The 12904-nt window shown below is 37.7% G+C and overlaps 1 protein-coding gene across 1 annotated transcript; it reads right to left on the bottom strand.

Annotated features, from left to right (window-relative positions):
* Positions 1-7691: 7691 nt before the first annotated feature.
* On the bottom strand, positions 7692-8651 carry LOC142176081 (uncharacterized). Its single transcript, XM_075243146.1, has 2 exons — positions 8350-8651; positions 7692-8244 (listed from the first exon to the last, which is right to left on the bottom strand). The coding sequence occupies exons 1-2, from the start codon at positions 8649-8651 to the stop codon at positions 7692-7694; spliced, it is 855 nt and encodes a 284-aa protein (XP_075099247.1).
* Between the last annotated feature and the right edge of the window lie 4253 nt (positions 8652-12904).

Consider the following 12904-nt stretch of genomic DNA (forward strand, 5'->3'; position numbering starts at 1 on the left):
GAGCTTCCCTTTTCTGTAACTAGTTAACTTGCAGAGGTCTTCCAAATATTCCATATTCATATTTGCGTTGAAGATGTTCGATATTCCAAAACCCGGTGTCACAAGTGCATGAGAATTTACTAAAGAGTACAATAATAATAAAATATTTGTCTGAAATGTAAAGAAGACAGGACAAGGTGAATAGTACGATAGGGACCCTGTGGACTGCGATGCGTAACCTAGAATGCAGCTCACATAAAGTCTCCTCAACAGCTGCGCCTACGTGCCAGGATGATCACCAAATGAACCTATCAGACCTTGCACATTTAGTGCAGAAGTTCAGCATGAGTACGTAAGTCAACGTGTACCGAACCATAGATGCATCAATTATACTGCTGAGGCGTTCAGCCTGCTCCACAAGAAAGGAAGAAACTAATCGCATTATGAGACACGTGCCTACAATACAATACATGAGTATAAAGTGAATGTAACCTTTACCGTTTCTCAAATAACTTGCCAACAACTCAAGGTGATAAGGCTCGACCTAATATATATACATGTATTTCTAAATCAATTTCAATTTATAAATTCGATTGATTAAGCCACCAGAATAAGTTTAATTAATTCAAGTATTACATGATAAAGTCCTAAGTCTACCCAGAAATAAACATGCTTTAACTACGTACGGACTCTCGTCGCCTCGTGCGAAAGTAGCACACACAACTAGCAGCACATAACAATCATATCACCTTGGGGTAGTTTCCCCCCGCACAAGGTTAGATAGGAGACTTACCTTAACGAAGTTAGGCCAATATTCCAAAATAGCATTCTTGCGTGAAATGACCTCCGCACGGCTCAAATCTATCCAAATTAGTTACATAACATCATTAAAATTTATCGGAAATAATTCCGAATAATAAAACATCGACTTTGAATTTTACTTTAAAGAGTCAACCCGAAAGTCAATCTAGGGCCCGCATATCGGAATCCAATAAAAATTTATCCGAATACCCATTCCGATACGAGTTCAACCATATCAATTTTATCAAATTCCAATAATGAATCGACCTCCAAATCTTCATTTTTCGTTTTTGAAAGATTTTGTCAAAAATCTCATTTTTCTTCCAATTGATTCATTAATAATTGATTAATATAACTATGTAATCATGAAATATATTTACTTTAGGATATAGAACACTTATCCAAGTAAAATTAGTGAAGAAATCCTCAAAATCGCCCTGAAACGGAGCTCCAAAATCTAAAACGAAAATGGAAAAATGACCAAGTTTCGATCCTTAAGTCTTCTGCCCAGGTTTGCATTTGCGGACAAAAATATTTCATTTGAGAATGAACAGTAAACTCCAATGAACAGTGTTCACAATTGCGAATGAACAGTGCCTCACCAGAAACCAGCAAACCCAAACTTCTTCGAAATGATCCGAAATCACCCCGAAACTCATCCGAAACCTCCCGGACACAAAACATATATGAATTTCAATCAGAAAATATGCTATTGACTAGCTCGAGCACTTAAAACACTGAAAATAGGTCGTCTTGACCCGATATTAATCATGGTCAAACTCTAAATTTCTTAACTTTACGAGTCTCTCAACCAATGATCCAAAATATACCCAAGCCCTTCGGGACTCCGTCAAATCATACCAACAAGTTCTAAAATATGATACAAACTTAGTCAAGGCCTCAAATTACATCAAACAATGCCGAAACTATGAATCGCACCTCGAATCGAATTATGAGTTATAAAATTTCCAAATTCTATAATCTGCGCCGAAGCGTATCAAATCAATCCGGAATAACTTTAAATTTTGCACACAAGTCATAAATAACATAGTGGACCTGTTCCAATTTCCGGAATCAAAATTTGAGCTCAATATCAATCAAGTCAACTTCCGGTCAAATTTATGAATATTTCAAAACTTCAACTTTCCAACTTTTCGCCAAAATGCACTGAATTGTCCTACGGATTTCCAAGTCCAAATCCGGAGATACACCTAAGTCCGAAATTGCCATACGAAGCTAGTGAAATCATAAAAATTTAACTCCGAAGTTGTTTGCTCAAAAGTCAAACCTTAGTCAACTCTCTCAACTTAAAGCTTCCGAATTGAGATTTTTTGTTCCGAAATAAATTCGAGCTTCCCGAAATTCAATTTCGACCAACGTCAAGTCATAAAATATAAAGTGAAGTTACTCGAGGCCTCAAACTACCGAACGATGCGCTAGAGCTCAAAATAACCGGTCGGGTCGTAACATTGGTTCTCCGAGATTATGGTTCGCAAATTTTGCTTGAGTCTGTGGCATAACATTTTGCGATGATTTTATATATTGTGTTGCAGCATGCAATAGGAAGATAGTAACCTACTGTATCTGTGTGTTTTGTTTCTGGGATGATTATTATCACTGTGTTGTTGAGTGCCCTCAGCATCTTTCCAATAACAAAGAATTCTAATACTCCACCTGATAGGTCCTTCCTTACTATGCCCCAACAATCTCTAAGAAAATTTCTTCCATATCTATCTAGCCCTAGTGCTTTCTCTCCATCAATTCCCCATAATGCTTGTTTAATAGCTGCATTTGTGAAGTCAGCTTCAAGCATAGCACGTTGCTCCTCATTCACAATTGAGCCTACTCTCACTAGATTACTACAAACATGTGCTCCACTTTCTCTGGTCGTCCCCAATAGCTTTGTGTAGAAGTCTACAAATGTATGAGCAAATTTTTCATTGTTAGTTAATGATTGGACCCCAGCTTCATTTATGAAGAATATTCTATTTTCATTCCTTCTTGCTTTCATAAAACTATGAAATACTTTTGTGTTTTGATCACCCTGAGTTAACCATTGTATCTTTGTCTTCTGTCTAAGAAATAACTCACTTGCTTGTTTCAGCCTGTGATATGTCTTAGCTAATTCACTCTCTTCACCAATCAATGTTGTATTCAGCGGATCAAGTTGGATCTGTTTCTGGCAATCCAAGAGTTTCTCCTTAGCCTACTCTGCCTTGAGAACTACTTCATGAAAGGAAGACCTGTTTAACTGCTTTAGGACCCTTTTCAGCTTGTTATGTTTCCCCTCCATTCTTGCTTCCCAACTTCTTTTGAAGTTGTTCTGAAAATCTGGAGTTCTTCTCCACATATTGAAATACTTGAATGGCCTGGTGCTATTAGTGTTGCCATTCTCCCAGTGCACCATTGCAGGGCAGTGATCATACAATCCTTCACTCATATAGTTGACTTTAGAAGTTGGTAGATCAACCACCCAGTATGTGTTTATCACTACCCTATCAATCCTACTCATAACCCTATCAAGACCATTTTGTTTATTATTTCATGTATAAAAGTCCCAAGTGGATTTCAGTTCTTGAAGTCCACATGAGTCCATACATTGCCTGAAGTCCTTTGTTTCAGCCATTATAATAGGGCTTCGTACTCGTTTCTCTCTATTTAAGACACTATTAAAATCACCCATGATTGCCCATGGGCCTTGTATTTGACCAGATAAGTCTTATAGTCCCTCCACAATCTCTTTCTCTGAGCCATGTCATTGTAAGCATGTACTACTATGAGGAAATATTTCTTGCTAGTCCTTATGTGTTTGACTATATTGTATATGAGCTTATTAGTTATTTTAACTATACGCACATCATACATAGTTGGTTTCCACACCATCCAGATCCTACCACCATTATATTGTGCCATTTTTGTTGTAAATAACCACCCATTACAATGATTAAGAGTAGCTTTGTATGTTTTAGCTCTCTTAATCTTAGTCTCCATGAGTCCAAACTGGCCTACCCTGCCATTATATATAAACAGATTGACTTCCCTCTATTTATCCAACATATTTAGACCCATTACATTCTAGAAACCAATCCTAACCATTAGGAGGGGGCTTGCCCCACCCCTACCAAGTCTTGGACCTGTAACCCCTAGGTCTTCTAAAGGGTTGAGGAGCTAGGTTTGATTCCTTCTATATCATTCTCATTATGTTGCCCCAGTGTTTCAAATGTGTTTTTTGTAGTAATTTCCTTGTTTCTAATAATGTCTCCATTACTTGGTCCCTTTCTAGCTTTATTGACCTTGATTATCCTTTCTTCTTGTGGGTTACTCCCCATGTCTACATTCTTCTTTTGCTGCCCTTGGGGAGCTGGTTGCTTGACCATATTCTTTATTTGTTGCACCCTTTCTATATTCTTTTCTTTCTTTGTTATTTCTTCCTTCTCCTATTTTCTGCACTCATGTAGTTCATGTCCAAAGTTTTTGCACTTTGGGCACAACATAGGCTTCCATTCATACTCTACATCTTGCTCTCTGATTTTCCCCCATTCATTTTCAAACAGAATAGAAGTAGGATACTTATGGTTCAATGAAATTTCCACTAAGACTCTTGTAAATGCTAGTCTCTCTTTGTTTGTTGTTGCCCTATCCGCTTTGAGAGATTTGCCTACCATTCCAATGATTTTGTCAATGCAGCTTTTCCCCAATACTTGATATCCAGTCCCCTTAGCTGGATCCACATAGGGATGTTATCCACTTGCTCTTTGCTAACATCAATATCAGGTTCTCAAGGTTTTACTATGTTAGAAACTAATCGTCCACCAGATTGTATAGAGAACCAGATTCTCTATAAATTCCCAATGTAAGCAACAGACTGTAAAACCAACCAGTATAGGGAATCAGGTTCTCTAATTGGTCCCATAGTAGCTCGGCAGTAAATAAAGAACACAGAGGATTTTTACGTGGAAAAATCCCACTCAATGGGGACAAAAACCACGACCTACACTTGTAGGCTTTTAACTTCACTAACTTGTAATCTCACTATTATAAGCCACTTTGTACTGAATCTATTACAAAGACTTCAACTTAACTAACTTGTGATACTCTTACCACAAGACACTTTGTCACTCTCTAGTTACAAAGACTTTAACTTAACTAACTTGTGATACTCTTACCACAAGCCACTTTGTCACTCTCTAGTTACAAAGACTTTAACTTATGACTAACTCTAGTCACAACACAAACTTAGAAGGTTTGTGATTTTGAGTTTCCTAAAACACAACTTCTAAGAAAGCAAGATAGGAGTTACAAATGAAGAACAAATAACAAAGACTCAACAAACCTAAGGATTTAAGATATCTTTAATCTTGGATCCGGTCCTTGAAGTTACAACAGCTTTGTTCTTGAGAGAGGTTGTGGCAAGCACTTGAGAGAATATCTTCTTTTGATTTTACAAGTGTTCAAAACAAAATGTATTGTGCCTTGCACCAGGTTTATACTACAAAAGACATCACCATGTGATGTCAATTCACAATGGTGATGTCAATTCTTAGTTAGTACATGCCTCTTCCCAATGGGAAGTGACTACTGCATTGTCGCGTGTACAGTTACAGGCAGTCACTTTCTGCAGTTGCTTTCCAATTGTATGTTCGACTTATACTTCTGTCAGGGAAACACCAAGGGATCAGGTCCCTAATCTGGTTCTTGTGAATCTAAAGGCACACTGCCCAGATTATCTTGAGTCGATTAACTTGAATGATTGTACGAGACATTCTTTAGGTCCTTTAACTGGTTCTCTCATGAAGTAAGTTGTTTTACCTTCCTTGATTATATTTATATGTGTGTGACATCATTTGCAATTATGTAAGCAAGGTAGGTAAAAATCCTTCCACAGAAAGTTGACTGTCGCACTGTTCCTATACAGTAGCGTGTGTAGGCAGCGACTTTTCTGCTGGAGAGTTGACTTCATACAGTCTCCTCGGGAACTGGTAGGGACCTGTTCCCTCAGCTGTTCCTTCCACTCTGAAGAGTTGAGTTATATGCCACGCTGGATCCCAACCTAGTACTTTGTGATCTCAAGGTCTTGTAAATGTGTAATAGGTTCCTTATCTGGTTCTAGATGGTAAGTTTGTTAGATCATCAAAACATAAAGTAAAGTACTTATGCCCAAGGTACTTGTAACCTATCAATTTTCCCATTTTTGATGATGATAAACTTAGAATTGATATTCCCCATAAGAACCAAATCTCCGCGTTGTTCCCCCTACGAATCAGCCATATTCCTCATGAGAACCAAATGATCACAACTGGTTCCTTAAGACTGTTTGGCAAATCACCAAAACTCAAAGTACCATAACTTATCAATTTCCCCCTTTTTAATGATGACAAACTTAGAATTGATATTCCCCCTGAGAACAAGATCTCTACATTGTTCCCCCTACGAATCAGCCATATTCCTCATGAGAACCAAACCTGAGGAGCTGATCACAACTGGTTCCTCAAGACTGTTTGGCAAATCATCAAAACTCAAAGTACCATAACTTATCAGAATCCAATAAAAATTTACGAAATCCGAATACCCATTTCGATATGAGTTCAACCATATCAATTTTATCAAATTCCAATAATGAATCGACCTCCAAATCTTCATTTTTCGTTTTTGAAAGATTTTGTCAAAAATCTCATTTTTCTTCCAATTGATTCATTAATAATTGATTAATATAACCATGTAATCATGAAATATATTTACTTTAGGATATAGAACACTTATCCAAGTAAAAGTCGTGAAGAAATCCTCAAAATCGCCCTGAAACGGAGCTCCAAAATCTAAAACGAAAATGGAAAAATGACCAAGTTTCGATCCTTAAGTCTTCTGCCCAGGTTTGCATTTGCGGACAAAAATATTTCATTTGAGAATGAACAGTAAACTCCAATGAACAGTGTTCACAATTGCGAATGAACAGTGCCTCACCAGAAACCAGCAAACCCAAACTTCTTCGAAATGATCCGAAATCACCCCGAAACTCATCCGAAACCTCCAGGACACAAAACATATATGAATTTCAATCAGAAAATACGCTATTGACTAGCTCGAGCACTTAAAACACTGAAAAGAGGTCGTCTTGACCCGATATTAATCATGGTCAAACTCTAAATTTCTTAACTTTACGAGTCTCTCAACCAATGATCCAAAATATACCCAAGCCCTTCAGGACTCCGTCAAATCATACCAACAAGTTCTAAAATATGATACAAACTTAGTCAAGGCCTCAAATTACATCAAACAATGCCGAAACTATGAATCGCACCTCGAATCGAATTATGAGTTATAAAATTTCCAAATTCTATAATCTGCGCCGAAGCGTATCAAATCAATCCGGAATAACTTTAAATTTTGCACACAAGTCATAAATGACATAGTGGACCTGTTCCAATTTCCGGAATCAAAATTTGAGCTCAATATCAATCAAGTCAACTTCCGGTCAAATTTATGAATATTTCAAAACTTCAACTTTCCAACTTTTCGCCAAAATGCACTGAATTGTCCTACGGATTTCCAAGTCCAAATCCGGAGATACACCAAAGTCCGAAATCGCCATACGAAGCTAGTGAAATCATAAAAATTTAACTCCGAAGTTGTTTGCTCAAAAGTCAAACCTTAGTCAACTCTCTCAACTTAAAGCTTCCGAATTGAGATTTTTTGTTCCGAAATAAATTCGAGCTTCCCGAAATTCAATTTTGACCAACGTCAAGTCATAAAATATAAAGTGAAGTTACTCGAGGCCTCAAACTACCGAACGATGCGCTAGAGCTCAAAATAACTGGTCGGGTCGTACCATTGGTTCTCCTAGATTATGGTTCGCAAATTTTGCTTGAGTCTGTGGCATAACATTTTGCGATGATTTTGTATATTGTGTTGCATCATGCAATAGGAAGATAGTCACCTACTGTATCTGTGTGTTTTGTTTCTGGGATGATTATTATCACTGTGTTGTTGAGTGCCCTCAGCATCTTTCCAATAACAAAGAATTCTAATACTCCATCTGATAGGTCCTTCCTTACTATGCCCCAACAATCTCTAAGAAAATTTCTTCCATATCTATCTAGCCCTAGTGCTTTCTCTCCATCAATTCCCCATAATGTTTGTTTAATATCTGCATTTGTGAAGTCAGCTTCAAGCATAGCACGTTGCTCCTCATTCACAATTGAGCCTACTCTCACTAGATTACTACAAACATGTGCTCCACTTTCTATGGTCGTCCCCAATAGCTTTGTGTAGAAGTCTACAAATGTATGAGCAAATTTTTCATTGTTAGTTAATGATTGGACCCCAGCTTCATTTATGAAGAATATTCTATTTTCATTCCTTCTTGCTTTCATAAAACTATGAAATACTTTTGTGTTTTGATCACCCTGAGTTAACCATTGTATCTTTGTCTTCTGTCTAAGAAATAACTCACTTGCTTGTTTCAGCCTGTGATATGTCTTAGCTAATTCACTCTCTTCACCAATCAATGTTGTATTCAGCGGATCAAGTTGGATCTGTTTCTGGCAATCCAAGAGTTTCTCCTTAGCCTACTCTGCCTTGAGAACTACTTCATGAAAGGAAGACCTGTTTAACTGCTTTAGGACCCTTTTCAGCTTGTTATGTTTCCCCTCCATTCTTGCTTCCCAACTTCTTTTGAAGTTGTTCTGAAAATCTGGAGTTCTTCTCCACATATTGAAATACTTGAATGGCCTGGTGCTATTAGTGTTGCCATTCTCCCAGTGCACCATTGCAGGGCAGTGATCATACAATCCTTCACTCATATAGTTGACTTTAGAAGTTGGTAGATCAACCACCCAGTATGTGTTTATCACTACCCTATCAATCCTACTCATAACCCTATCAAGACCATTTTGTTTATTATTTCATGTATAAAAGTCCCAAGTGGATTTCAGTTCTTGAAGTCCACATGAGTCCATACATTGCCTGAAGTCCTTTGTTTCAGCCATTATAATAGTGCTTCGTACTCGTTTCTCTCTATTTAAGACACTATTAAAATCACCCATGATTGCCCATGGGCCTTGTATTTGACCAGATAAGTCTTATAGTCCCTCCACAATCTCTTTCTCTGAGCCATGTCATTGTAAGCATGTACTACTATGAGGAAATATTTCTTGCTAGTCCTTATGTGTTTGACTATATTGTATATGAGCTTATTAGTTATTTTAACTATACGCACATCATACATAGTTGGTTTCCACACCATCCAGATCCTACCACCATTATATTGTGCCATTTTTGTTGTAAATAACCACCCATTACAATGATTAAGAGTAGCTTTGTATGTTTTAGCTCTCTTAATCTTAGTCTCTATGAGTCCAAACTGGCCTACCCTGCCATTATATATAAACAGATTGACTTCCCTCTATTTATCCAACATATTTAGACCCATTACATTCTAGAAACCAATCCTAACCATTAGGAGGGGGCTTGCCCCACCCCTACCAAGTCTTGGACCTGTAACCCCTAGGTCTTCTAAAGGGTTGAGGAGCTAGGTTTGATTCCTTCTATATCATTCTCATTATGTTGCCCCAGTGTTTCAAATGTGTTTTTTGTAGTAATTTCCTTGTTTCTAATAATGTCTCCATTACTTGGTCCCTTTCTAGCTTTATTGACCTTGATTATCCTTTCTTCTTGTGGGTTACTCCCCATGTCTACATTCTTCTTTTGCTGCCCTTGGGGAGCTGGTTGCTTGACCATATTCTTTATTTGTTGCACCCTTTCTATATTCTTTTCTTTCTTTGTTATTTCTTCCTTCTCCTATTTTCTGCACTCATGTAGTTCATGTCCAAAGTTTTTGCACTTTGGGCACAACATAGGCTTCCATTCATACTCTACATCTTGCTCTCTGATTTTCCCCCATTCATTTTCAAACAGAATAGAAGTAGGATACTTATGGTTCAATGAAATTTCCACTAAGACTCTTGTAAATGCTAGTCTCTCTTTGTTTGTTGTTGCCCTATCCGCTTTGAGAGATTTGCCTACCATTCCAATGATTTTGTCAATGCAGCTTTTCCCCAATACTTGATATCCAGTCCCCTTAGCTGGATCCACATAGGGATGTTATCCACTTGCTCTTTGCTAACATCAATATCAGGTTCTCAAGGTTTTACTATGTTAGAAACTAATCGTCCACCAGATTGTATAGAGAACCAGATTCTCTATAAATTCCCAATGTAAGCAACAGACTGTAAAACCAACCAGTATAGGGAATCAGGTTCTCTAATTGGTCCCATAGTAGCTCGGCAGTAAATAAAGAACACAGAGGATTTTTACGTGGAAAAATCCCACTCAATGGGGACAAAAACCACGACCTACACTTGTAGGCTTTTAACTTCACTAACTTGTAATCTCACTATTATAAACTACTTTGTACTGAATCTATTACAAAGACTTCAACTTAACTAACTTGTGATACTCTTACCACAAGACACTTTGTCACTCTCTAGTTACAAAGACTTTAACTTAACTAACTTGTGATACTCTTACCACAAGCCACTTTGTCACTCTCTAGTTACAAAGACTTTAACTTATGACTAACTCTAGTCACAACACAAACTTAGAAGGTTTGTGATTTTGGGTTTGCTAACACACAACTTCTAAGAAAGCAAGATAGGAGTTACAAATGAAGAACAAATAACAAAGACTCAACAAACCTAAGGACTTAAGATATCTTTAATCTTGGATCCGGTCCTTGAAGTTACAACAGCTTTGTTCTTGAGAGAGGTTGTGGCAAGCACTTGAGAGAATATCTTCTTTTGATTTTACAAGTGTTCAAAACAAAATGTATTGTGCCTTGCACCAGGTTTATACTACAAAAGACATCACCATGGTGATGTCAATTCACAATGGTGATGTCAATTCTTGGTTAGTACATGCCTCTTCCCAATGGGAAGTGACTACTGCACTGTCGCGTGTACAGTTACAGGCAGTCACTTTCTGCAGTTGCTTTCCAACTGTATGTTCGACTTATACTTCTGTCAGGGAAACACCAAGGGATCAGGTCCCTAATCTGGTTCTTGTGAATCTAAAGGCACACTGCCCAGATTATCTTGAGTCGATTAACTTGATTGATTGTACCAGGCATTCTTTAGGTCCTTTAACTGGTTCTCTCATGAAGTAAGTTGTTTTACCTTCCTTGATTATATTTATATGTGTGTGACATCATTTACAATTATGTAAGCAAGGTAGGTAAAAAGCCTTCCACAGAAAGTTGACTGTCGCACTGTTCCTATACAGTAGCGTGTGTAGGCAGCGTCTTTCCTGCTGGAGAGTTGACTTCATACAGTCTCCTCGGGAACTGGTAGGGACCTGTTCCCTCAGCTGTTCCTTCCACTCTGAAGAGTTGAGTTATATGCCACGCTGGATCCCAACCTAGTACTTTGTGATCTCAAGGTCTTGTAAATGTGTAATAGGTTCCTTATCTGGTTCTGGATGGTAAGTTTGTTAGATCATCAAAACATAAAGTAAAGTACTTATGCCCAAGGTACTTGTAACCTATCAATTTTCCCATTTTTGATGATGATAAACTTAGAATTGATATTCCCCATAAGAACCAAATCTCCGCGTTGTTCCCCCTACGAATCAGCCATATTCCTCATGAGAACCAAATGATCACAACTGGTTCCTTAAGACTGTTTGGAAAATCACCAAAACTCAAAGTACCATAACTTATCAATTTCCCCCTTTTTAATGATGACAAACTTAGAATTGATATTCCCCCTGAGAACAAGATCTCTACATTGTTCCCCCTACGAATCAGCCATATTCCTCATGAGAACCAAACCTGAGGAGCTGATCACAACTGGTTCCTCAAGACTGTTTGGCAAATCATCAAAACTCAAAGTACCATAACTTATCAATTTCCCCCTTTTTGATGAATGACAAACCCAAAATTATTCCCCATGAGAATCAGATTCCTTATATGTACTGATCACATCTGGTCCGTACCCAGTTCGTTGAGAAGGTTTGTCATCATCAAAACATGGCACAGTGTAACTTAGAGCAATTTCCCCCTTTTTGATGATGACAAACCCAAAATTAATATTCTCCTTGAGAACCAAATTCCTCACATGTTTCTCTGCGGATCAGACCTATAATCAACATATTATTAGTAGTGTTCCCCCTGCGAAGCAGAGCTATCTTTCATGCACAACACAACATATCAATTTGATTCTGTTTCTCAATACACCTCTATATTGGTATCATCGAAAAGAATAACAGAAGAAGCACAACCAAAAAGAAGTTCAACAACATTAACTTATGCCACTTAGGCAACAAAACATAAACAATAACAAGAACAACAAGTGAATGTCATTGCACAAAATAGAGTGATTGCCCATAGTAGAGTAATTATAGTAAAAGCACAGTAGTTTCAACAATACATAATATGACAATTTAAACAACTAAAGTACCAATGTCATCAAATATAGGGATCAAAAGATGATAAGAATTCAACGGAATTTGGAAGGAGTGAAAGACATGGATCACTGGGAAGGAGGAAAAGTAATGGGCTAAATGCCTTGATGAGCTTGTTCATTCGTTCATTCACTCTCCTTAATGAATGATCATCTGCTTGCTCAATTCCTCCACCTGTTTCCTCAAACTTTCATTCTCACCCTTCAACTTAGCATTCTATACTGCCAAGGGTCCACGAGGACCAGGTTCTCAACCTATCTGAGTAGGATGAACCATCAATCAGATCACCAAGAATTTCCCTAAGCTTCTTCTCATCAAGAACAGACTTAGTCCCATGCATATATAGCATCAGAGGAGCACATAAAACGTAGAAATTTTTACTTCTTCTTCATAAACGTTGGGATTTGGAGGAACAAAGAGGTGATTCTATTTTTGAAACTCAACAATGTCAAGAAGTTCCTCCAATTTTCAGCAATATCAGAGTCAACACTTTGCCTTACAGCACTTGTTGAGACTTCAAAGTCTTCTACCTCTCCAAACCTAATGGCTCAACCTTTTGCTTCTGTAAGGAACCAAGTTACTCATTTACACTACCCTTTCTATCCCTGAGCAGTCATGTCTCCCTCTTTTTCTTCTCAATCTGTTTACCCTTATCATCTGCAGCATCTTT

Source organism: Nicotiana tabacum, chromosome 22 (assembly GCF_000715075.1).
Source record: "Nicotiana tabacum cultivar K326 chromosome 22, ASM71507v2, whole genome shotgun sequence".
NCBI lineage: Eukaryota > Viridiplantae > Streptophyta > Magnoliopsida > Solanales > Solanaceae > Nicotiana > Nicotiana tabacum.

What these genes read in the sequence shown, in the direction of transcription:
- LOC142176081 (XM_075243146.1), bottom strand. Translation starts at nt 8,651, where the DNA reads ATGAGTAGGATTGATAGGGTAGTGATAAACACATACTGGGTGGTTGAT. An exon ending in GAAGTAGTTCTCAAGGCAGA is followed by an intron (nt 8,245 to 8,349) that starts GTAGGCTAAGGA and finishes GACATATCACAG; the next exon opens with GCTGAAACAAGCAAGTGAGT.